The sequence below is a fragment of the Oncorhynchus gorbuscha genome, linkage group LG03 (assembly GCF_021184085.1).
Source record: "Oncorhynchus gorbuscha isolate QuinsamMale2020 ecotype Even-year linkage group LG03, OgorEven_v1.0, whole genome shotgun sequence".
In the NCBI taxonomy this organism is placed as follows: domain Eukaryota; kingdom Metazoa; phylum Chordata; class Actinopteri; order Salmoniformes; family Salmonidae; genus Oncorhynchus; species Oncorhynchus gorbuscha.
Genome location: NC_060175.1, coordinates 17336306 through 17357827, shown reverse-complemented (window position 1 = coordinate 17357827; position 21522 = coordinate 17336306). Strand labels below are relative to the sequence as shown.

Sequence of the window (21522 nt, the reverse complement as noted above, 5' to 3'; positions counted from 1 at the left end):
TGGCTCTGAACGAACTTTATTTAACTCTTTGCAAACTGGAAACCATTTATCCGGAGGCTGCATTCATTGTAGCTGGGGATTTTAACAAAGCTAATCTGAAAACAAGACTCCCTAAATTTTATCAGCATATCGATTGCCCAACCAGGGGTGGTAAAACCTTGGATCATTGTTACTCTAACTTCCGCGACGCATATAAGGCCCTGCCCCGCCCCCCTTTCGGAAAAGCTGACCACGACTCCATTTTGTTGATCCCTGCCTACGGGCAGAAACTTAAACAAGAGGCTCCCACGCTGAGGTCTGTCCAACGCTGGTCAGATCAAGCTGACTCCACACTCCAAGACTGCTTCCATCACGTGGACTGGGACATGTTTCGTATTGCGTCAGATAAAAATATTGACGAATACGCTGATTTGGTGTGCGAGTTCATTAGAACGTGCGTTGAAGATGACGTTCCCATAGCAACGATAAAAACATTCCCTAACCAGTAACCGTGGATTGATGGCAGCATTCGCGTGAAACTGAAAGCGCGAACCACTGCTTTTAATCAGGGCATGGTGTCTGGCAACATGACCGAATACAAACAGTGCAGCTATTCCCTCCGCAAGGCTATTAAACATGCTAAGCGTCAGTACAGAGACAAAGTAGAATCTCAATTCAACGGCTCAGACACAAGAGGCATGTGGCAGGGTCTACAGTCAATCACGGACTACAAGAAGAAACCCAGCCCAGTCACGGACCAGGATGTCTTGCTCCCAGGCAGACTAAATAACTTTTTTGCCCGCTTTGAGGACAATACAGTGCCACTGACACGGCCTGCAACGAAAACATGCAGTCTCTCCTTCACTGCAGCCGAGGTGAGTAAGCCATTTAAACGTGTTAACCCTCGCAAGGCTGCAGACCCAGACGGCATCCCCAGCCGCGCCCTCAGAGCATGCGCAGACCAGCTGGCCGGTGTGTTTACGGACATATTCAATCAATCCCTATACCAGTCTGCTGTTCCCACATGCTTCAAGAGGGCCACCATTGTTCCTGTTCCCAAGAAAGCTAAGGTAACTGAGCTAAACGACTACCGCCCCGTAGCACTCACTTCCGTCATCATGAAGTGCTTTGAGAGACTAGTCAAGGACCATATCACCTCCACCCTACCTGACACCCTAGACCCACTCCAATTTGCTTACCGCCCAAATAGGTCCACAGACGATGCAATCTCAACCACACTGCACACTGCCCTAACCCACCTGGACAAGAGGAATACCTATGTGAGAATGCTGTTCATCGACTACAGCTCGGCATTCAACACCATAGTACCCTCCAAGCTCGTCATCAAGCTCGAGACCCTGGGTCTCGACCCCGCCCTGTGCAACTGGGTCCTGGACTTCCTGACGGGCCGCCCCCAGGTGGTGAGGGTAGGCAACAACATCTCCTCCCCGCTGATCCTCAACACGGGGGGCCCCACAAGGGTGCGTTCTGAGCCCTCTCCTGTACTCCTTGTTCACCCACGACTGCGTGGCCACGCACGCCTCCAACTCAATCATCAAGTTTGCGGACGACACAACAGTGGTAGGCTTGATTACCAACAACGACGAGACGGCCTACAGGGAGGAGGTGAGGGCCCTCGGAGTGTGGTGTCAGGAAAATAACCTCACACTCAACGTCAACAAAACTAGGGAGATGATTGTGGACTTCAGGAAACAGCAGAGGGAACACCCCCCCTATCCACATCGATGGAACAGTAGTGGAGAGGGTAGCAAGTTTTAAGTTCCTCGGCATACACATCACAGACAAACTGAATTGGTCCACTCACACTGACAGCGTCGTGAAGAAGGCGCAGCAGCGCCTCTTCAACCTCAGGAGGCTGAAGAAATTCGGCTTGTCACCAAAAGCACTCACAAACTTCTACAGATGCACAATCGAGAGCATCCTGGCGGGCTGTATCACCGCCTGGTACGGCAACTGCTCCGCCCTCAACCGTAAGGCTCTCCAGAGGGTAGTGAGGTCTGCACAACGCATCACCGGGGGCAAACTACCTGCCCTCCAGGACACCTACACCACCCGATGTTACAGGAAGGCCATAAAGATCATCAAGGACATCAACCACCCGAACCACTGCCTGTTCACCCCGCTATCATCCAGAAGGCGAGGTCAGTACAGGTGCATCAAAGCTGGGACCGAGAGACTGAAAAACAGCTTCTATCTCAAGGCCATCAGACTGTTAAACAGCCACCACTAACATTGAGTGGCTGCTGCCAACACACTGTCATTGACAATGACCCAACTCCAGCCACTTTAATAATGGGAATTGATGGGAAATTATGTAAATATATCACTAGCCACTTTAAACAATGCTACCTTATATAATGTTACTTACCCTACATTATTCATCTCATATGCATACGTATATACTGTACTCTACATCATCGACTGCATCCTTATGTAATACATGTATCACTAGCCACTTTAACTATGCCACTTTGTTTACTTTGTCTACATACTCATCTCATATGTATATACTGTACTCGATACCATCTACTGTATGCTGCTCTGTACCATCACTCATTCATATATCCTTATGTACATATTCTTTATCCCCTTACACTGTGTATAAGACAGTAGTTTTGGAATTGTTAGTTAGATTACTTGTTGGTTATCACTGCATTGTCGGAACTAGAAGCACAAGCATTTCGCTACGCTCGCATTAACATCTGCTAACCATGTGTATGTGACAAATAAAATTTGATTTGATTTGATTTCTCTTTGAGGAAACCTACTGGAGAAATACTAAAAGAGCTCATTTTCCATAACCTGTAGGTAGGTAGGTAGGTCTGAACCTTCAGAGCTTCTGCCCTATTTCTATAACCTGTAGGGAACACAATATGGTCTATACTTAGCATGTAGGTTTCTCACTTATGGGTGGCACAAATTGGGATATGGGGGAGGGGAATCAGCAGGGTATATACAAATGAAATACTGTAGTATTTACTATAGTTTAAAAAGTGTAGTGTTTTTGCTGTGTTTACTATAATATTCTACAGTTTACTAGAGAATTCTATAGTAAGTACTGTTGTATTCTATAGTAAACTGTAGTATTTTTCCATGTGGGCTTCTATGATTAATCTAACCTGTGTGGAAACAATGTCCCAGAATCAGCAAGTCTTACCCAGGTCTTTGCCAAAGCCGGACTGCTTGAATCCGCCGAAGGGAGCAGCCACGTCCGTCTTGTTGTAGGTGTTGACAAAGACGGTGCCGGCGTTGAGCTTCTCGCTGACATACAGCGCCTTGCTGATGTCACGGGTGAACACTCCTGATGCCAGACCATACTCAGTGGCATTGGCCCTCTGAAGAACCTCGTCCACATCCCTAAGAGAGAGAGGTCGGAGGAGAGCTAGTCAGAGGAGCAATGCGCAAGATTTGAAACCCATGCCGACTCAGGTATGTAAGTGTTCTGGGGTCAGCTGAACCACACAGGGCACCCATTTGACAATGGCAAACACTGACCCGCTCTTGAATTTGGAGAGGATCATGACAGGGCCAAACGACTCCTCTATAGCAATGAACATGTGGTCCTGAACATCGGTGAAGATGGTGGGCTCAAAGAAGAATCCTGGAGAAAGGAACCACAGGGAAAGATATAGTAAACAACTTATTTACTATATTAGTCATTTTGTAGCTGATAGTCATCCCTTGAACTGAGAAATGGTAACACCACAAATGGTCACAGTATGACATCCAAATTCCATTTCTAAACAGACTGGAATTAGAGTGACATTTGCCCCTAACTCTGCCTCACAGCTAATATTAGTCAAATCTACAGCGCTATGAACTGAAAAAAGAAGTCTAACCTGGGCGGGAGACCTGTTTGCCCCCACACACCAGAGTGGCGCCTTCCCTCACGCCTGTCTGGCAGTACTCCACCAGCTTGTCCAAGTGGGCCTTGTGGTTCTGGGGTCCGTGGTCTGTGGAGCGGTCCAGAGGATCTCCAATCTTCATCTTCTTAACCTCCTCCACCTGAGATGAGGTAGTTAGCAGATGGCTAAATTAGCATAGCACTGTGAGATTCAAATCAAATTGTATTGGTCACATACACATATTTAGCAGATGATATTGCGGGTGTAGCGAAATGTTTGTTTTCCTAGCTCTACTGCAATAGTATCTAACAATTCACACAAATCTACTGTAAAACAAATAAGAAATATATAAATATTAGGACGAGCAATGTAGGAGTGGCATTGACTAAAATAAAGTAGAATAGAATACAGTATATACATATAAAATGAGTAACACAGTAGTAAGTAAACATTATTAAAGTGACTAGTGTTCCATTTTAAAGTGACCAGCCTCTAAGGTAAAGGGTCGAGTAACTGGGTGGAGGCCGGCTAATGATGGCTATTTAACAGTCTGATGGCCTTGAGGTGTTTTTCAGTCTCTTGGTCCCAGCTTTGATGCACCTGTACTGACCTCGCCTTCTGGATGGTAGCGAGGTGAACAGACCGTGGCTTGGATGGTTGATGTCCTTGATGATCTTTTTGGCCTTCCTGTGACATCGGGTGCTGTAAGTGTCCTGGAGGGCAGGCATTGTACCCCCCGTGATGCGTTGGGCAGACCGCACCACTCTCTGGAGAGCCCAGCAGTTGCAGGCAGTCCAGTTGCCGTACCAGGCGGTGTGCATCTGTAAAAGTTTGTGAGGGTGTTAGAGGCCAAGCCAAATTTCTTCAGCCTCCTGAGGTTGAAGAGACGATGTTGCACCTTCTTCACCACACTGTCTATGTGGGTGGACCATTTCAGATCGTCAGTGTACGCCGAGGAACTTGAAGCTTTTCACCTTCTCTCCTGTAGTCCTGTCGATGTGGATAGGGGCATGCTCTCTCTGCTGCTTCCCAGAGTCCACGATCAGCTCCTTCATTTTGTTGACGTTGAGGGGGAGGCTATTTTCCTGGCACCACTCCGCCAGGGCCCTCACCTCCTCCCTGTAGGCTGTCTTGTCATTGGTAATCAGGCCTACAACTGTTGTGTTGTCTGTAAACTTGATGATTGAGTTGACTGCGTGGCCATGCACGCCTCCATGGGTGAACAGGAACTACAGGAGGGGGCTGAGCACGCACCATTGTGGGGCCCCTATGTTGAGAATCAGCATAATGGAGGTGTTGTTTCCTACTTTCACCACCTGGGGGCGGCCCGTCAAGAAGTCCAGGACCCAGTTGCACAGGGCGGGGCTCAGACCCAGGGCCCCGAGCTAAATGATGAGCTTGGAGGGTACTATGGCGTTGAAGGCCGAGCTATAGTCAATGAACAGCATTCTTACATAAGTATTCCTCTTGTACAGATGGGATAGGGCAGTGTGCAGTGCGATGGCGATTGCATCGTCTGTGGATCTATTGGGGCGGTAATGCAAATTGAAGTGGGTCTAGGGTGTCAGGTAAGATTGAGGTGATATGATCCTTAACTAGCCTCTCAAATCACTTCATGATGACAGAAGTGATAAGGAAGAGGATGGCTAAAAGTTAGCACAGCTCTGTGAGAAGTTAACGGATGGCTGAGTTAAAATAGGCCTGTGTGATAAGGTAGCGAGCGGTGGCTAAGTTAGCATAGCACTGTGAGATAAGGTAGCGAGCGGGTGGCTAAGTTAGCATAGCATTGTGAGATAAGGTAGCGAGCGGGTGGCTAAGTTAGCATAGCACTGTGAGATAAGGTAGCGAGCGGATGGCTAAGTTAGCATAGCACTGTGAGATAAGGTAGCGAGCGGGTGGCTAAGTTAGCATAGCACTGTGAGATAAGGTAGCGAGTGGATGGCTAAGTTAGCATAGCACTGTGAGATAAGGTAGCGAGCGGGTGGCTAAGTTAGCATAGCACTGTGAGATAAGGTAGCGAGTGGGTGACTAAGTTAACATTGAGACACGTACCACTCTCTTGACATACTGGTCATGGATGTTCTCTTCCACAAAGAGTCTGCCTGCTGCAATGCAGTTCTCTCCCTTGTTGAAGAATACAGCACTCATTCCCTAAAATACAAAAATAAATACAGTGAAATTGATGCCTTACAATATTCTGAAATATTCATATTTTATATTCTTTGATATACATATTTTTGTATTAATGTTATGTAGCGACCAGCATTGAATTGAAGGCCCACTGACCATGCGGACGGCCTTGTCCATGTCACAGTCACTGAAGATGATGAGTGGAGATTTACCCCCCAGTTCTAGGGACACCTTCTTCACATTACTGACTGCACAGCTGAGATAGAGGAACACACAAAAACAGGTGTTAATACACAAACACACAAACACTGCACTACAGTGGTCACCAACTAGTGGATCGCGATGAACTGGTAGATCTCCAAGCCATTCTCACAAAACATTTCTGTTAAGGCCTTAGGCATTCCTATTTTTTTTTATTTGTTTCGCGCTGTTTCTGGTAGCTCCACTTTATTCAACAGCCCTAACGCCGGGAAGGCAAAGTGTTCCCATCGACCTTTTACACCGTACCCAAACCAGCCGAGCGAGTGCGCCATCGTGCACAAATTGATTTTGCCCCCGCACACCAAACGCGATCACGACACGCAGGTTAAAATATCAAAACAAACTCCGAACCAATTATATTAATTTGGGGACAGGTCGAAAAATAGGTTGAAGATTAAAAATGTATGGCAATTTATTTACACAAGGTCTTCTACTCCGACAATGAATCCACACATAAAACTGTCCACCGAATCATTTCTAGTCGTCTCTCCCCCATCCAGGCTTTTTCTTCTTTGGACTTTATATTGCGATTGGCAACTAACTTTCGTAAGTTGTATTATCACCACTGACCTCCGTTCGTCTTTCAGTCACACACGTGGGTATAACCAAGGAGGTGATGGCACGTGTGTATCAGCTTGTATAAACCAATGAGGAGATGGGAGAGGTAGGATTCAGTGTCACAAATAGAACTGACTTCTATTTTAACACTCGTCAATGCAGACGCTCGTTAGTGCGCGCGAGCAGTGTGGGCATGTAGTCAGCATGTTAGCGGGGTAGTCAGCATGTTAGCGGTGTGGTCAGCATGTTAGCGGTGTGGTCAGCATGTTAGCGCTGTGGTCATCATGTTAGCGGTGTGGTCAGCATGTTAGCGGTGTAGTCAGCATGTTAGCGGTGTAGTCAGCATGTTAGCGGGGTAGTCAGCATGTTAGCGGTGTGGTCAGCATGTTAGCGGTGTGGTCAGCATATTAGCGGGGTGGTCGGCATGTTAGCGGGGTGGTCGGCATGTTAGCGGTGTGGTCGGCATGTTAGCGGTGTGGTCGGCATGTTAGCGGTGTGGTCGGCATGTTAGCGATGTGGTCAGCATGTTAGCGATGTGGTCGGCATATTAGCGGTGTAGTCAGCATGTTAGCGGTGTGGTCGGCATGTTAGCGGGGTGGTCAGCATGTTAGCGGGGTGGTCAGCATGTTAGCGGGGTGGTCAGCATGTTAGCGATGTGGTCGGCATATTAGCGGTGTAGTCAGCATGTTAGCGGTGTAGTCAGCATGTTAGCGGTGTGGTCAGCATGTTAGCGGTGTGGTCAGCATGTTAGCGATGTGGTCAGCATGTTAGCGGTGTGGTCAGCATGTTAGCGGTGTGGTCAGCATGTTAGCGGTGTGGTCAGCATGTTAGCGGGGTGGTCAGCATGTTAGCGGTGTGGTCAGCATGTTAGCGGGGTGGTCAGCATGTTAGCGATGTGGTCAGCATGTTAGCGGTGTAGTCAGCATGTTAGCGGTGTGGTCAGCATGTTAGCGGTGTGGTCAGCATGTTAGCGGTGTAGTCAGCATGTTAGCGGTGTGGTCAGCATGTTAGCGGTGTGGTCAGCATGTTAGCGATGTGGTCAGCATGTTAGCGGTGTGGTCAGCATGTTAGCGGTGTGGTCAGCATGTTAGCGGGGTGGTCAGCATGTTAGCGGGGTGGTCAGCATGTTAGCGATGTGGTCGGTATGTTAGCGGTGTAGTCAGCATGTTAGCGGTGTAGTCAGCATGTTAGCGGTGTGGTCAGCATGTTAGCGGTGTGGTCAGCATGTTAGCGATGTGGTCAGCATGTTAGCGGTGTGGTCAGCATGTTAGCGATGTGGTCAGCATGTTAGCGGTGTGATCAGCATGTTAGCGGTGTGGTCAGCATGTTAGCGGGGTGGTCAGCATGTTAGCGGGGTGGTCAGCATGTTAGCGGTGTGGTCAGCATGTTAGCGGGGTAGTCAGCATGTTAGCGGTGTAGTCGGCATGTTAGCGGTGTAGTCAGCATGTTAGCGGGGTAGTCAGCATGTTAGCGGGGTAGTCAGCATGTTAGCGGGGTAGTCAGCATGTTAGGGGGTTTTAAGTCACATTAAAAATATATATAATCTGAGCGGTAGATTGAATTTTGACTCAGAAAGTGATTTTGACTTAGAAAAGGTTGGTGACCACTGCTATACTACATACACATAAACAGTATGCTATTATTGGCCAAAGTCTTGGCCAACCACCGCGAGCCTAAAGTCATGACCTCTCTGGACTGAGGTTGCCACAACAGTGACCACTCACCTCTTCATGATGTGTTTCCCTATCTCAGTGGAGCCAGTAAAGCCAAGCTTCCGGACGTCCGGGTGGTCGGACAGACGCTGGCCCACCAGAGCACCTGAGAGACAGCAGAAGAAGAACCAGCACACCGTCAGCACCACAACAAAACCTTGTATCTCCTATAAGTCAACTTTTCAGTCATCTGAGAAAAAATGGTGCACCTTCCCAGATTCTCTATTGCAGGGGGTGAGAGGACAACTGACATGCAGCCAAAAAAACAGGTGTGTAAAGAAAAGATAGGAGCAACTCTTTCGATATGAACATTTGTATAAAACAACGATCAAAAACATAAAAGCATGTTTACCTGATCCAGGGAGGATATTGATCACTCCCTTGGGGAATCCTGCCCTCGCAGCCAATTCAGCAAACTTCATCGCTGTCAGTGGAGTCACCTAGGGACCATAGGAATATACACACAACCAAAATGATTGAACATGTTAGCTTTAGGTAATTTCCACCCCCATGCTTCACAGTAGGTATGGTGTTCTTTGGATGCAACTCAGCATTCTTTGTCCTCCAAACACGACGAGTTGAGTTTTTACCAAAAAGTTATATTTTGGTTTCATCTGACCATATGACATTCTCCCAATCTTCTTCTGGATCATCCAAATGCTCTCTAGCAAACTTCAGACGGGCCTGGACATGTACTGGCTTAAGTAGGGGGACACGTCTGGCACTGCAGGATTTGAGTCCCTGGTGGCGTAGTGTGTTACTGATGGTAGGCTTTGTTACTTTGGTCCCAGCTCTCTGCAGGTCATTCACTTTATGTGGAAGGTTGGCTAATAAGCAAAGGAGCTAGCATTTCTATGTGTAACATTACTTAACAGAAGCGATTACACCGTCCAAGCAGCCGGCGTGTGTTGTGGTGACAGACAATATAATCCATTTCCCCCGTGTGGTTCTGGGATTTTTACTCACCGTTCTTGTGATCATTTTGACCCCACGGGGTGAGATCTTGCGTGGGCCCCAGATCGAGGGAGATTATTAGTGGTCTTGTATATCTTCCATTTACTAATAATTTCTCCCACAGTTGATTTCTTCAAACCAAGCTGCTTACCTATTGCAGATTCAGTCTTCCCAGCCTGGTGCAGGTCTACAATTTTGTTTCTGGTGTCCTTTGACAGCTCTTTGGTCTTGGCCATAGTGGAGTTTGGAGTGTGACTGTATGAGGTTGTGGACAGGTGTCTTTTATACTGATAACAAGTTCAAACAGGTGCCATTAATACAGGTAACAGGTGGAGGACATAGTAGCCTTTTAAAGAAGAAGTTACAGGTCTGTGAGATCCAGAAATCTTGCTTGTTTGTAGGTGACCAAATACTTATTTTGCACCATAATTTGCAAATAAATTCATTAAAAATCCTACAATGTGATTTTCTGGATTTTTTTCATAGTTGAAGTGTACCTATGATGAAAATTACAGGCCTCTCTCATCTTTTTACGTGGGAGAACTTGCACAATTGGTGGCTGACTAAATACTTTTTTGCCCCACTGTATCTCAGGCATACTGTATCAAATGGATTGAAATCAGTTGTACCCCTGTAAAAAGACTGCTTCTGTAACTTTATTGAAGGACACGCTAACAATAGTCAGGAGTTGGCTAAACCCCATAGGCCCAATCAATCAAATGTATTATATAAAGCACATTTTACATTAGCAGTTGTCAAAAAGTGCTTTTCAGCCACCCAGCCTAAAACCCCAAAGAGCAAGCAATGCAGAGGGAAATGCCTTGCCCCCTAGTGCACAGTACAGTACAGAACATTTTACAATATCCCTTTGTTCCCCTCTTTAGTGAAAAAATATGAACAGGATTGTGATGCTCCTTACTTGGGCAGGTTTGAGGACCACAGTGTTACCAGCAGCCAGACAGGCAGCTGTTTTCCAGGCCAACATCATGAGAGGGTAGTTCCAGGGAATTACGATAGCACACACTCTGAGAGTTAAAATGACAAATATGCTTATTCTCAAAATCTTGTTTTGACCCAAAAATTGATTAGCTATGTATTTGCATGTGGCTGGTGTATCTCACCCGATTGGTTCTTTCTTGGTGAAGGTAAGGTTGCGATTGGGTCGGGCCTGGTTGATGGGGATGGTGCAGCCCTGTAGAAGGAGACAGTCACTGATCAGGAACATAAACTTAAACATAAAATCTAAGTTTCTTGGTCGCATAGAAAGTTAAGTGGATGTTAACACTGCAGTAGAATGTCAAAAGAATAATAAAAAAATCTAGAAATATCAGAACAAATTCATATTACAATCCAAATAACACAGAAGAATAATTAGAAGCGTATAAAGTGAGTGTTATGTTGCCTTATAAACATATACACTGAGTGTACAAAACATTAGGAACACCTGCTCTTTCCTTGACATAGACGGACCAGGTGAATCCAGGTGAAAGCTATGATCCCTTATTGATGTCACTTGTTAAATCAGTGTAGATGAATGGAGACAGGTTAATGAAGGATTTTTGGTGTCAACATGGGCCATCATCCTTGTGGAACGCTTTCAACTCTTTGTAGTCTATGCCCCAATGAATTGTGGCTGTTCTTCTGTGGGTAAAATGGGAGGGGTGCAACTCAATATTAGGAAGGTGTCCTTAATATTTTGTACACTCAATGTATAAAGCCTTTATAGATGCAGTCAAAGCATTATGAAACTATAATAAGGCACTTAGGAATGACTGGCCCCTTACCTGTGGTATTCACAGTAGGTAACAAGTCTTTAATTAAAGGCCCAATGCAGTCATAAACATGATTTTCCAGTGTTTTATATATATTTCCACACTATTAGGTTAGAATAATTGTGTGAAAATTATGATAATGCCATTTTAGTGTACAAGCTGTTTCAAAAGACTGCCTGAAATTTCAGCCTGTTTTGGCGGGATGGAGGTTTGGCCTTCGATGGTGACATCGCCATGTGGTAAATTAGTTAATAGACCAATAAGAAAGAGTTTCAAACCGGTCTTCCAATAACAGCTCATTCACAGTTTTCCCTCCCCACTCAGACCACTCCCAGACAGTCCTAGCTAAATTATTGCTTGAGAAATTGCCCCTTTGTTAAGAACCTATTTTTGTTTCTTTTTGACCATTTAATAATTAAAGTACTTAATTGTTACCCAGAAACAATGTGATATTGAGATAAAAAAAACAGCTGCATTGGCTCTTTAAAGCACCTGCTTCTTTGTTGCACAACATGAAAAACAGTGGGCAATATGGACAATGTTGTGATATCCCCCACTCTCTCACCTGGATCTTGTCACACCAGCCAGCGAAGTAGCGGAAGGTCTGGATGGACATGCCCACATGGGTCTTCAGGGCCAGTGTGTATACGGCCCCAGAGTCCATGGACTCTATGGTGGCTAACTCCTCTTGGTGCTCCTCCATCAGGTCAGCCAGCCTGTAGGGGGCAGTGAAGGGTTAAATGGTTTCATTTAAACATCTGCTACAGCAACGTGTTAGTGATTTAACACTGGAAAATAGAAAATATATAATCCTGTGTATCTTATAGACCCAGCGATACATGGTTGAATGCCTTGTATAGTTGCCTGCATTTGAATGTTTCAAAGACCACCTGTATGTGGCTGGGTCTTAGTCTTGTGTTGCATCAGAATTGGAGCCCTACTTGATATGGAACCTATGGGCCCTATTCCCTATGGATCCAGGTTAAAAGTACTGCGCTATAATAGGATGCTATTTTACATGCTTGTTTCTAATAGACTGACTTATATAGGAGTCTGCCTCTGTCTCTGGGGTTTATCTTTCCCCACTCTCCCTCCTCGAACGCCTCCTTGGCGGCCGCTACAGCTCGGTCCACGTCACTGGCTTGAGCTAAAGACACATCACAGATAGCCTAAAGAGAGAGCGAGAGAGATGGGAAACACAGACACACACAAACACACATACTGTAAGAGTGATATCGTCACTTAAGTTGTCATCGTCACCAAATTGGTGCGATCAGATCAAGTTATTAAGACCTTTAGGAAAACCATGGATCAGACATTAATGGACAAGTGAAAGCTAGCTCCCTACTGTTCCATCTGTGGGGTTGATGGTCTTGTACGTCTTCCCTCCCTCTGCGTCCACAAACTCCCCGTTCACGAAGAGTTGGTGGGGCATCCGGATGGTCATGTTGTTGATGTTCTTCTCCACCTAGTTACAGGACATTTACATTATGCTACCTAATCCAAAGGCCTTTTCAGGCTTGTTGTGTTCTTCCTTAGTGATCATGTTACTAACGCAGGAGACTGAAATAAGAACTGGAACGCCCTCCAAAGTTTCACTCCTGAACCTAACGGCCTACATTAGATTAGAGTATTGAGGATAATGCTGCTTCTGGTGGTAATAATGATGATGATGGTTATGATAATGATGAAGATAGAGGATCATAGTAATAATGACGATGATGATGGTGACTCTTACGTAGTCAACGACCAGCTCCTCCTCGTCGTCCTCCCCTCGGAGCTTCCTCACACACTTCTGGATGAAGTCCTGGAAGGTGGTGTTCATGTACACGTCCTCATTCTGCAGCTGACACCCACTGGCCCTCAGCTTCACCTCCTCTACCAGCCTGACAACATAACATAGGATTAACTTTATTGTACCAGAAGTAAAGTATCATACTTCTTCATCAACGTCTAATTTTATGTATGCTTTGGAGTTATTTACTTACTGCAGAGAGAGGGGGATGGGGCTAGGGCGAGGTGGGGGGGTGAGAGGGTGTGGAGAGCGAGAGTGAGGGAGGGAAGCAAAGGAGGTGGGTAGGGATGAAATAGGTGGTAAGGGTGAGATAGGGATGAAGGAGGTGGTAGGGGTGAAATAGGTGGTAGGGGTGAGATAGGGATGAGGGAGGTGGTAGGGGTGAGGTAGGGATGAAGGCATGGTAGGGGTGAGGTAGGGATGAAGGTGGTGGTAGGGGTGAAGGAGGTGGTAGGGATGAAGGGAGTGGTAGGGGTGAGGTAGGTGGTAGGGGTGAAGGAGGTGGTAGGAGTGAGGTAGGTGGTAGGGGTGAAGGAGGTGGTAGGTATGAAGGAAGTGGTAGGGGTGAGGTAGGGATGAAAGAGGATGTAAGGGTGAGGTAGGGATGAAGAAGGTTGTAGGGGTGAGGTAGGGATGAAGGGAGTGGTAGGGGTGAGGTGGGGATTAAGGAAGTGGTAGGGGTAAGGTAGAGATGGAGGTGGTAGGTGAGGTAGTGATGTAGGGTTGAGGTAGGGATGTATGAGATGGTAGAGGTGAGGTAGTGATGAAGGACGTGGTAGGGTTGAGGTAGTGATGAAGGTGAAGGGGTGAGGCAGGGATGAAGGGAGTGGTAGGGGTGAGGTAGGGGTGAAGAAGTTGATAGGGTTGAAGAAGTTGGTGGGGGTGAGGTAGGGATGTAGGAGGTGGTAGGGGTGAGATAGTGATGAAAGAGTTGGTAGGGATGAGGCAGAGATCAAAGGAGGTGGTAGGGGTGAGGTAGGGATATAGGTGTCATGTTTTGTCTTATATTGTCTTGTCATTATGCTTTCCCTTCTGTTCGTTTCCCCCTGCTGGTCTTGTTAGGTTCGTTCCCTTTTTCTATCCCTCTCTCTCCCCCTCCCTCTCTCTCCTCTCTCTATCGTTCCGTTCCTGCTCCCAGCTGTTCCTCATTCTCCTACTCACTCATTTAGTCTTTCCACACCTGTTCCCTATCTTGTCCTCTGATTAGAGTCCCTATTTCTCCCCTTGTTTTCCGTTTCTGTCCTGTCGGATCCTTGTATATTGTTCGCCGTGCTGTGTCTTGTTTCCCTCAGATGCTGCGTGTGAGCAGGTGTCTGAGTCTGCTACGGTCGGTGCCTTCCCGAGGCAACCTACAGTTTATGGTCGAGTCTCCAGTCTGTCCTCGTCACTACGAGTGGAATTAGTTTTTTATGTTTTGTTTTCTGCTCTGATTTGTCTAGGAGTATTGCCTATTTCCTTTACTGGAATAAAGACTCCGTTTTCGCCAAGTCGCTTTTGGGTCCTCATTCACCTGCATAACAATAGGAGGTGGTAGGGATGAGGCAGGGACAAAGGAGGTGGTAGGGGTGAGGTAGGGATGTAAGGAGGTGGTAGGGGTGAGGCAGGGATGTAGGAGGTGGTAGGGGTGAGGTAGGGGTGAGGGAGTTGATAGGGGTGAGGTAGGAAAAAGAAGTTGATAGGGGTGAAGGAGTTGGTAGTGGTGAGGTAGGAGGGAAGAAGGTGGTAGGGGTGAGGTAAGGATGAATGAGTTGGTAGGTGTGAGGTAGGGATGAATGAGGTGGTAAGGGTGAGGGAGTTGATAGGGGTGAAGGAGTTGGTAGGGATGAAGGAGGTTGTAGGGGTGAGGTAGAGATGTAGGAGGTGGTAGATGTGAGGATGTGATGTAGGGTTGAGGTAGGGGTGAGGGAGTTGATAGGGGTGTGGTAGGAAAAAGAAGTTGATAGGGGTGAAGGAGTTGGTAGGGATGAAGGAGGTTGTAGGGATGGAGGAGGTGGTAGGTTTGAGGTATGGATGTAGGAGGTGGTAGGTGTGAGGTAGGGATGTAGGAGATGGTAGAGGTGAGGTAGTGATGTAGGTGGTAGGGGTGAGGTAGTGATGAAGGTGGTAGGGGTGAGGTATAGATGAAGGAGGTTGTAAGGGTGAGGTATAGATGAAGGAGGTTGTAAGGGTGAGGTATAGATGAAGGAGGTTGTAGGGGTGAGGTAGGGATGAAGGAGGTGGTAGGGGTGAGGTATAGATGAAGGAGGTTGTAAGGGTGAGGTAGGGATGAGGGAGGTTGTAGGGGTGAGGTAGTGATGAAGGAGGTGGTAGGGATAAGGGAGTTGGTAGGGGTGAGGTATAGATGAAGGAGGTTGTAAGGGTGAGGTAGGGATGAAAGAGGTTGTAAGGGTGAGGTAGGGATGAAGAAGGTTGTAGGGGTGAGGTAGGGATGAAGGGAGTGGTAGGGGTGAGGTGGGGATGAAGGAGATTGTAAGGGTGAGGTATAGATGAAGGAGGTTGTAAGGGTGAGGTAGGGATGAAGGAGGTTGTAAGGGTGAGGTAGTGATGAAGGAGGTTGTAGGGGTGAGGCAGGGATGAAGGAGGTGGTAGGGATGAGGGAGTTAGTAGGGTGAGGTAGGGATGTAGGAGGTGGTAGGGGTGAGGCAGGGATGAAGAAATTGATAGGGGTGAAGGAGTTGGTAGGGGTGAGGTAGGAGGGAAGAAGGAGTTAGGGGTGAGGTATGGGTGAATGAATTGGTAGGGGTGAGGTAGGGATGAATGAGGTGGTAGGGGTGAGGTAGGGATGTAGGAGGTGGTAGGAGTGAGGCAGGGATGAAGGGGTTGGTAGGGGTGAGGTAGTGATGAAGGAGGTGGTAGGGGTGAGGTATAGATGAAGGAGGTGGTAGGGTTGAGATAGTGATGAAGGAGTTGGTATGGGTGAAGGAGGTGGTAGGGGGGAGGGGGTTTATAGGGGTGATGGAGCTGGTAGGGGTGAAGGAGGTTGTAAGGGTGAGGTAGGGATGAAGAAGGTTGTAGGGGTGAGGTAGGGATGAAGGGAGTGGTAGGGGTGAGGTAGTGATGAAGGAGGTGGTAGGGGTGAGGTATAGATGAAGGAGGTGGTAGGAGTGAGATAGTGATGAAGGAGGTGGGCGGGGTGAGGTAGGGATGAATGAGGTGGTAGGGGTGAGGCAGGGATGAAGGAGGTGGTAGGGGTGAGGCAGGGATGAAGGAGGTGGTAGGGGTGAGGCAGGGATGAAGGAGTGGGTAGGGGTGAGGCAGGGATGAAGGAGGTGGTAAGGGTGAAGTAGGGATGGAGGTTGTAAGGGTGAGGCAGGGATGAAGGAGGTGGTAGGGGTGAGGTAGGGATGTAGGAGATGGTAGGGGTGAAGGAGGTGGTAGGGGTGAGGCAGGGATGAAGGAGGTGGTAGGAGTGAGGTAGGGATGAAGAGGGTGAAGGAGGTGGTAGGTGTGAATGAGGTGGTAGGGATGATGGAGGTTGTAGATGTGAGGTTGGGATGAATGAGGTGGTAGGGGTGAGGTCGGGATGAAGGGAGTGGTAGGGATGAGGTGGGGATGAAGGAGGTTGTAGGGGTGAGGTAGGGATGAAGGAGGTGGTAGGGGTGAGGTATAGATGAAGGAGGTTGTAAGGGTGAGGTAGGGATGAAGGAGGTTGTAGGGGTGAGGTAGTGATGAAGGAGATTGTAGGGGTGAGGCAGGGATGAAGGAGGTGGTCGGGATGAGGGAGTTGGTAGGGTGAGGTACGGATGTAGGAGGTGGTAGGGGTGAGCAGGGATGAAGGAGGTGGTAGGTGTGAGGTAGGGATGTAGGGTTGAGGTAGGGGTGAGGGAGTTGATAGGGGTGAGGTAGGAAAAAGAAGTTGATAGGGGTGAAGGAGTTGGTAGTGGTGAGGTAGGAGGGAAGAAGGTGGTAGGGGTGAGGTAAGGATGAATGAGTTGGTAGGTGTGAGGTAGGGATGAATGAGGTGGTAAGGGTGAGGGAGTTGATAGGGGTGAAGGAGTTGGTAGGGATGAAGGAGGTTGTAGGGGTGAGGTAGAGATGTAGGAGGTGGTAGATGTGAGGATGTGATGTAGGGTTGAGGTAGGGGTGAGGGAGTTGATAGGGGTGTGGTAGGAAAAATAAGTTGATAGGGGTGAAGGAGTTGGTAGGGATGAAGGAGGTTGTAGGGATGGAGGAGGTGGTAGGTTTGAGGTATGGATGTAGGAGGTGGTAGGTGTGAGGTAGGGATGTAGGAGATGGTAGAGGTGAGGTAGTGATGTAGGTGGTAGGGGTGAGGTAGTGATGAAGGTGGTAGGGGTGAGGTATAGATGAAGGAGGTTGTAAGGGTGAGGTATAGATGAAGGAGGTTGTAAGGGTGAGGTATAGATGAAGGAGGTTGTAGGGGTGAGGTAGGGATGAAGGAGGTGGTAGGGGTGAGGTATAGATGAAGGAGGTTGTAAGGGTGAGGTAGGGATGAGGGAGGTTGTAGGGGTGAGGTAGTGATGAAGGAGGTGGTAGGGATAAGGGAGTTGGTAGGGGTGAGGTATAGATGAAGGAGGTTGTAAGGGTGAGGTAGGGATGAAAGAGGTTGTAAGGGTGAGGTAGGGATGAAGAAGGTTGTAGGGGTGAGGTAGGGATGAAGGGAGTGGTAGGGGTGAGGTGGGGATGAAGGAGATTGTAAGGGTGAGGTATAGATGAAGGAGGTTGTAAGGGTGAGGTAGGGATGAAGGAGGTTGTAAGGGTGAGGTAATGATGAAGGAGGTTGTAGGGGTGAGGCAGGGATGAAGGAGGTGGTAGGGATGAGGGAGTTAGTAGGGTGAGGTAGGGATGTAGGAGGTGGTAGGGGTGAGGCAGGGATGAAGAAATTGATAGGGGTGAAGGAGTTGGTAGGGGTAAGGTAGGAGGGAAGAAGGAGTTAGGGGTGAGGTATGGGTGAATGAATTGGTAGGGGTGAGGTAGGGATGAATGAGGTGGTAGGGGTGAGGTAGGGATGTAGGAGGTGGTAGGAGTGAGGCAGGGATGAAGGGGTTGGTAGGGGAAGGAGTTGAGGTAGTGATGAAGGTGGTGGTAGGGGTGAGGTATAGATGAAGGAGGTGGTAGGGTTGAGATAGTGATGAAGGAGTTGGTATGGGTGAAGGAGGTGGTAGGGGGAGGGGGATTTATAGGGGTGATGGAGCTGGTAGGGGTGAAGGAGGTTGTAAGGGTGAGGTAGGGATGAAGAAGGTTGTAGGGGTGAGGTAGGGATGAAGGGAGTGGTAGGGGTGAGGTAGTGATGAAGAAGGTGGTAGGGGTGAGGTATAGATGAAGGAGGTGGTAGGAGTGAGATAGTGATGAAGGAGGTGGGCGGGGTGAGGTAGGGATGAATGAGGTGGTAGGGGTGAGGCAGGGATGAAGGAGGTGGTAGGGGTGAGGTAGGGATGTAGGAGATGGTAGGGGTGAGGCAGGGATGAAGGAGGTGGTAGGGGTGAGGCAGGGATGAAGGAGTGGGTAGGGGTGAGGCAGGGATGAAGGAGGTGGTAGGTGTGAGGTAGGGATGTAGGAGATGGTAGAGGTGAGGTAGTGATGTAGGTGGTAGGGGTGAGGTAGTGATGAAGGTGGTAGGGGTGAGGTATAGATGAAGGAGGTTGTAAGGGTGAGGTATAGATGAAGGAGGTTGTAAGGGTGAGGTATAGATGAAGGAGGTTGTAGGGGTGAGGTAGGGATAAAGGAGGTGGTAGGGGTGAGGTATAGATGAAGGAGGTTGTAAGGGTGAGGTAGGGATGAGGGAGGTTGTAGGGGTGAGGTAGTGATGAAGGAGGTGGTAGGGAGGTAGGGATGAGGTAGTGATGAAGGATAAGGGGGATGAGTTGGTAGGGGTGAGGTATAGATGAAGGAGGTTGTAAGGGTGAGGGTAGGGATGAAAGAGGTTGTAAGGGTGAGGTAGGGATGAAGAAGGTTGTAGGGGTGAGGTAGGGATGAAGGGAGTGGTAGGGGTGAGGTGGGGATGAAGGAGATTGTAAGGGTGAGGTAGGGATGAAAGAGGTTGTAAGGGTGAGGTATGGGATGAAGGAGGTTGTAAGGGTGAGGTAGTGATGAAGGAGGTTGTAGGGGTGAGGCAGGGATGAAGGAGGTGGTAGGGATGAGGGAGTTAGTAGGGTGAGGTAGGGATGTAGGAGGTGGTAGGGGTGAGGCAGGGATGAAGAAATTGATAGGGGTGAAGGAGTTGGTAGGGGTAAGGTAGGAGGGAAGAAGGAGTTAGGGGTGAGGTATGGGTGAATGAATTGGTAGGGGTGAGGTAGGGATGAATGAGGTGGTAGGGGTGAGGTAGGGATGTAGGAGGTGGTAGGAGTGAGGCAGGGATGAAGGGGTTGGTAGGGGTGAGGTAGTGATGAAGGTGGTGGTAGGGGTGAGGTATAGATGAAGGAGGTGGTAGGGTTGAGATAGTGATGAAGGAGTTGGTATGGGTGAAGGAGGTGGTAGGGGGAGGAGGGGTTTATAGGGGTGATGGAGCTGGTAGGGGTGAAGGAGGTTGTAGGGGTGAGGTAGGGATGAAGAAGGTTGTAGGGGTGAGGTAGGGATGAAGGGAGTGGTAGGGGTGAGGTAGTGATGAAGGAGGTGGTAGGGGTGAGGTATAGATGAAGGAGGTGGTAGGATGAGATAGTGATGAAGGAGGTGTGAGGTGAGGTAGGGATGAATGAGGTGGTAGGGGTGAGGCAGGGATGAAGGAGGTGGTAGGGGTGAGGTAGGGATGTAGGAGATGGTAGGGGTGAGGGAAGGGATGAAGGGGTGAGGTGGGAGATAGGGGTGAGGCAGGGATGAAGGAGTGGGTAGGGGTGAGGCAGGGATGAAGGAGGTGGTAAGGGTGAGGTAGGGATGGAGGTTGTAAGGGTGAGGCAGGGATGAAGGAGGTGGTAGGGGTGAGGTAGGGATGTAGGAGATGGTAGGGGTGAAGGAGGTGGTAGGGGTGAGGCAGGGATGAAGGAGGTGGTAGGAGTGAGGTAGGGATGAAGGGGGTGAAGGAGGTGGTAGGTGTGAATGAGGTGGTAGGGATGATGGAGGTTGTAGATGTGAGGTTGGGATGAATGAGGTGGTAGGGGTGAGGTCGGGATGAAGGGAGTGGTAGGGATGAGGTGGGGATGAAGGAGGTTGTAAGGGTGAGGTATAGATGAAGGAGGTTGTAGGGGTGAGGTAGGGATGAAGGAGGTGGTAGGGGTGAGGTATAGATGAAGGAGGTTGTAAGGGTGAGGTAGGGATGAAGGAGGTTGTAGGGGTGAGGTAGTGATGAAGGAGATTGTAGGGGTGAGGCAGGGATGAAGGAGGTGGTCGGGATGAGGGAGTTGGTAGGGTGAGGTACGGATGTAGGAGGTGGTAGGGGTGAGCAGGGATGAAGGAGGTGGTAGGGGTGAGGGAGTTGGTAGGGGTGAGGTAGGGATGTAGGAGGTGGTAGGGGTGAGGCAGGGATGAAGAAATTGATAGGGGTGAAGGAGTTGGTAGGGGTGAGGTAGGAGGGAAGAAGGTGTTAGGGGTGAGGTATGGGTGAATGAATTTGTAGGGGTGAGGTAGGGATGAATGAGGTGGTAGGGGTGAGGTAGGGATGTAGGAGGTGGTAGGAGTGAGGCAGGGATGAAGGAGGTTGTAGGGGTGAGGTAGTGATGAAGGAGATGGTAGGGGTGAGGTAGGGATGTAGGAGGTGGTAGGGGTGAGGCAGGGATGAAGAAGTTGATAGGGGTGAAGGAGTTGGTAGGGGTGAGGTAGGAGGGAAGAAGGTGTTAGGGGTGAGGTAGGGATGAATGAGAGGGTAGGGGTGAGGTAGGGATGTAGGAGGTGGTAGGAGTGAGGCAGGGATGAAGGAGGTGGTAGGGGTGAGGTAGTGATGAAGGAGGTGGTAGGGGTGAGGTATTGATGAAGGAGGTGGTAGGGGTGAGGCAGGGATGAAGGAGGTGGTAGGGGTGAGGCAGGGATGAAGGAGGTGGTAAGTGTGAGGTAGGGATGGAGGAGTTGGTAGGGGTGAAGGTGGTGGTAGGGGGAGGGGGTTTATAGGGGTGATGGAGGTGGTAGGGGTGAAGGAGGTGGTAGGAGTGAGATAGTGATGAAGGAGGTGGGCGGGGTGAGGTAGGGATGAAGGAGGTGGTAGGGGTGAGGTAGGGATGTAGGAGATGGTAGGGGTGAGGCAGGGATGAAGGAGGTGGAAGGGGTGAGGCAGGGATGAAGGAGGTGGTAGGGGTGAGGCAGGGATGAAGGAGGTGGTAAGGGTGAGGTAGGGATGGAGGTTGTAAGGGTGAGGTAGGGGTGAAGGAGGTGATAGGGGTGAGGTGGCGATGAAGTACATGGTAGGGGTGAGGTAGGGTTGAAGGAGGTGGTAGGGGTGAGATATGGGTGAAGGAGGTGGTAGGGGTGAGGCAGGGATGAAGGAGGTGGTAGGGGTGAGGCAGGGATGAAGGAGGTGGTAGGGGTGAGGTAGGGATGTAGGAGATGGTAGGGGTGAGGCAAGGATGAAGGAGGTGGTAGGGGTGAGGCAGGGATGAAGGAGGTGGTAGGGG

General features: G+C 49.0%; 1 protein-coding gene across 3 annotated transcripts in view; it reads right to left on the bottom strand.

The window, feature by feature from the left end:
• The window catches only part of LOC124026926 (cytosolic 10-formyltetrahydrofolate dehydrogenase-like), a 57741-nt gene that overhangs the window by 4473 nt on the left and 31746 nt on the right, over positions 1–21522 (bottom strand). For all 3 annotated transcript variants that reach the window (XM_046339556.1, XM_046339557.1, XM_046339559.1), the window contains 13 exons: positions 12971–13118; positions 12581–12700; positions 12274–12401; positions 11798–11948; positions 10582–10652; positions 10380–10485; positions 8859–8946; positions 8519–8612; positions 6132–6231; positions 5898–5996; positions 3840–4005; positions 3496–3601; positions 3158–3357 (listed from right to left, as the gene is read on the bottom strand). In XM_046339556.1, the coding sequence (XP_046195512.1) occupies positions 3158–3357; positions 3496–3601; positions 3840–4005; positions 5898–5996; positions 6132–6231; positions 8519–8612; positions 8859–8946; positions 10380–10485; positions 10582–10652; positions 11798–11948; positions 12274–12401; positions 12581–12700; positions 12971–13118 (1577 nt within the window). The remainder of the gene's footprint in view (positions 1–3157; positions 3358–3495; positions 3602–3839; positions 4006–5897; positions 5997–6131; positions 6232–8518; positions 8613–8858; positions 8947–10379; positions 10486–10581; positions 10653–11797; positions 11949–12273; positions 12402–12580; positions 12701–12970; positions 13119–21522) is intronic.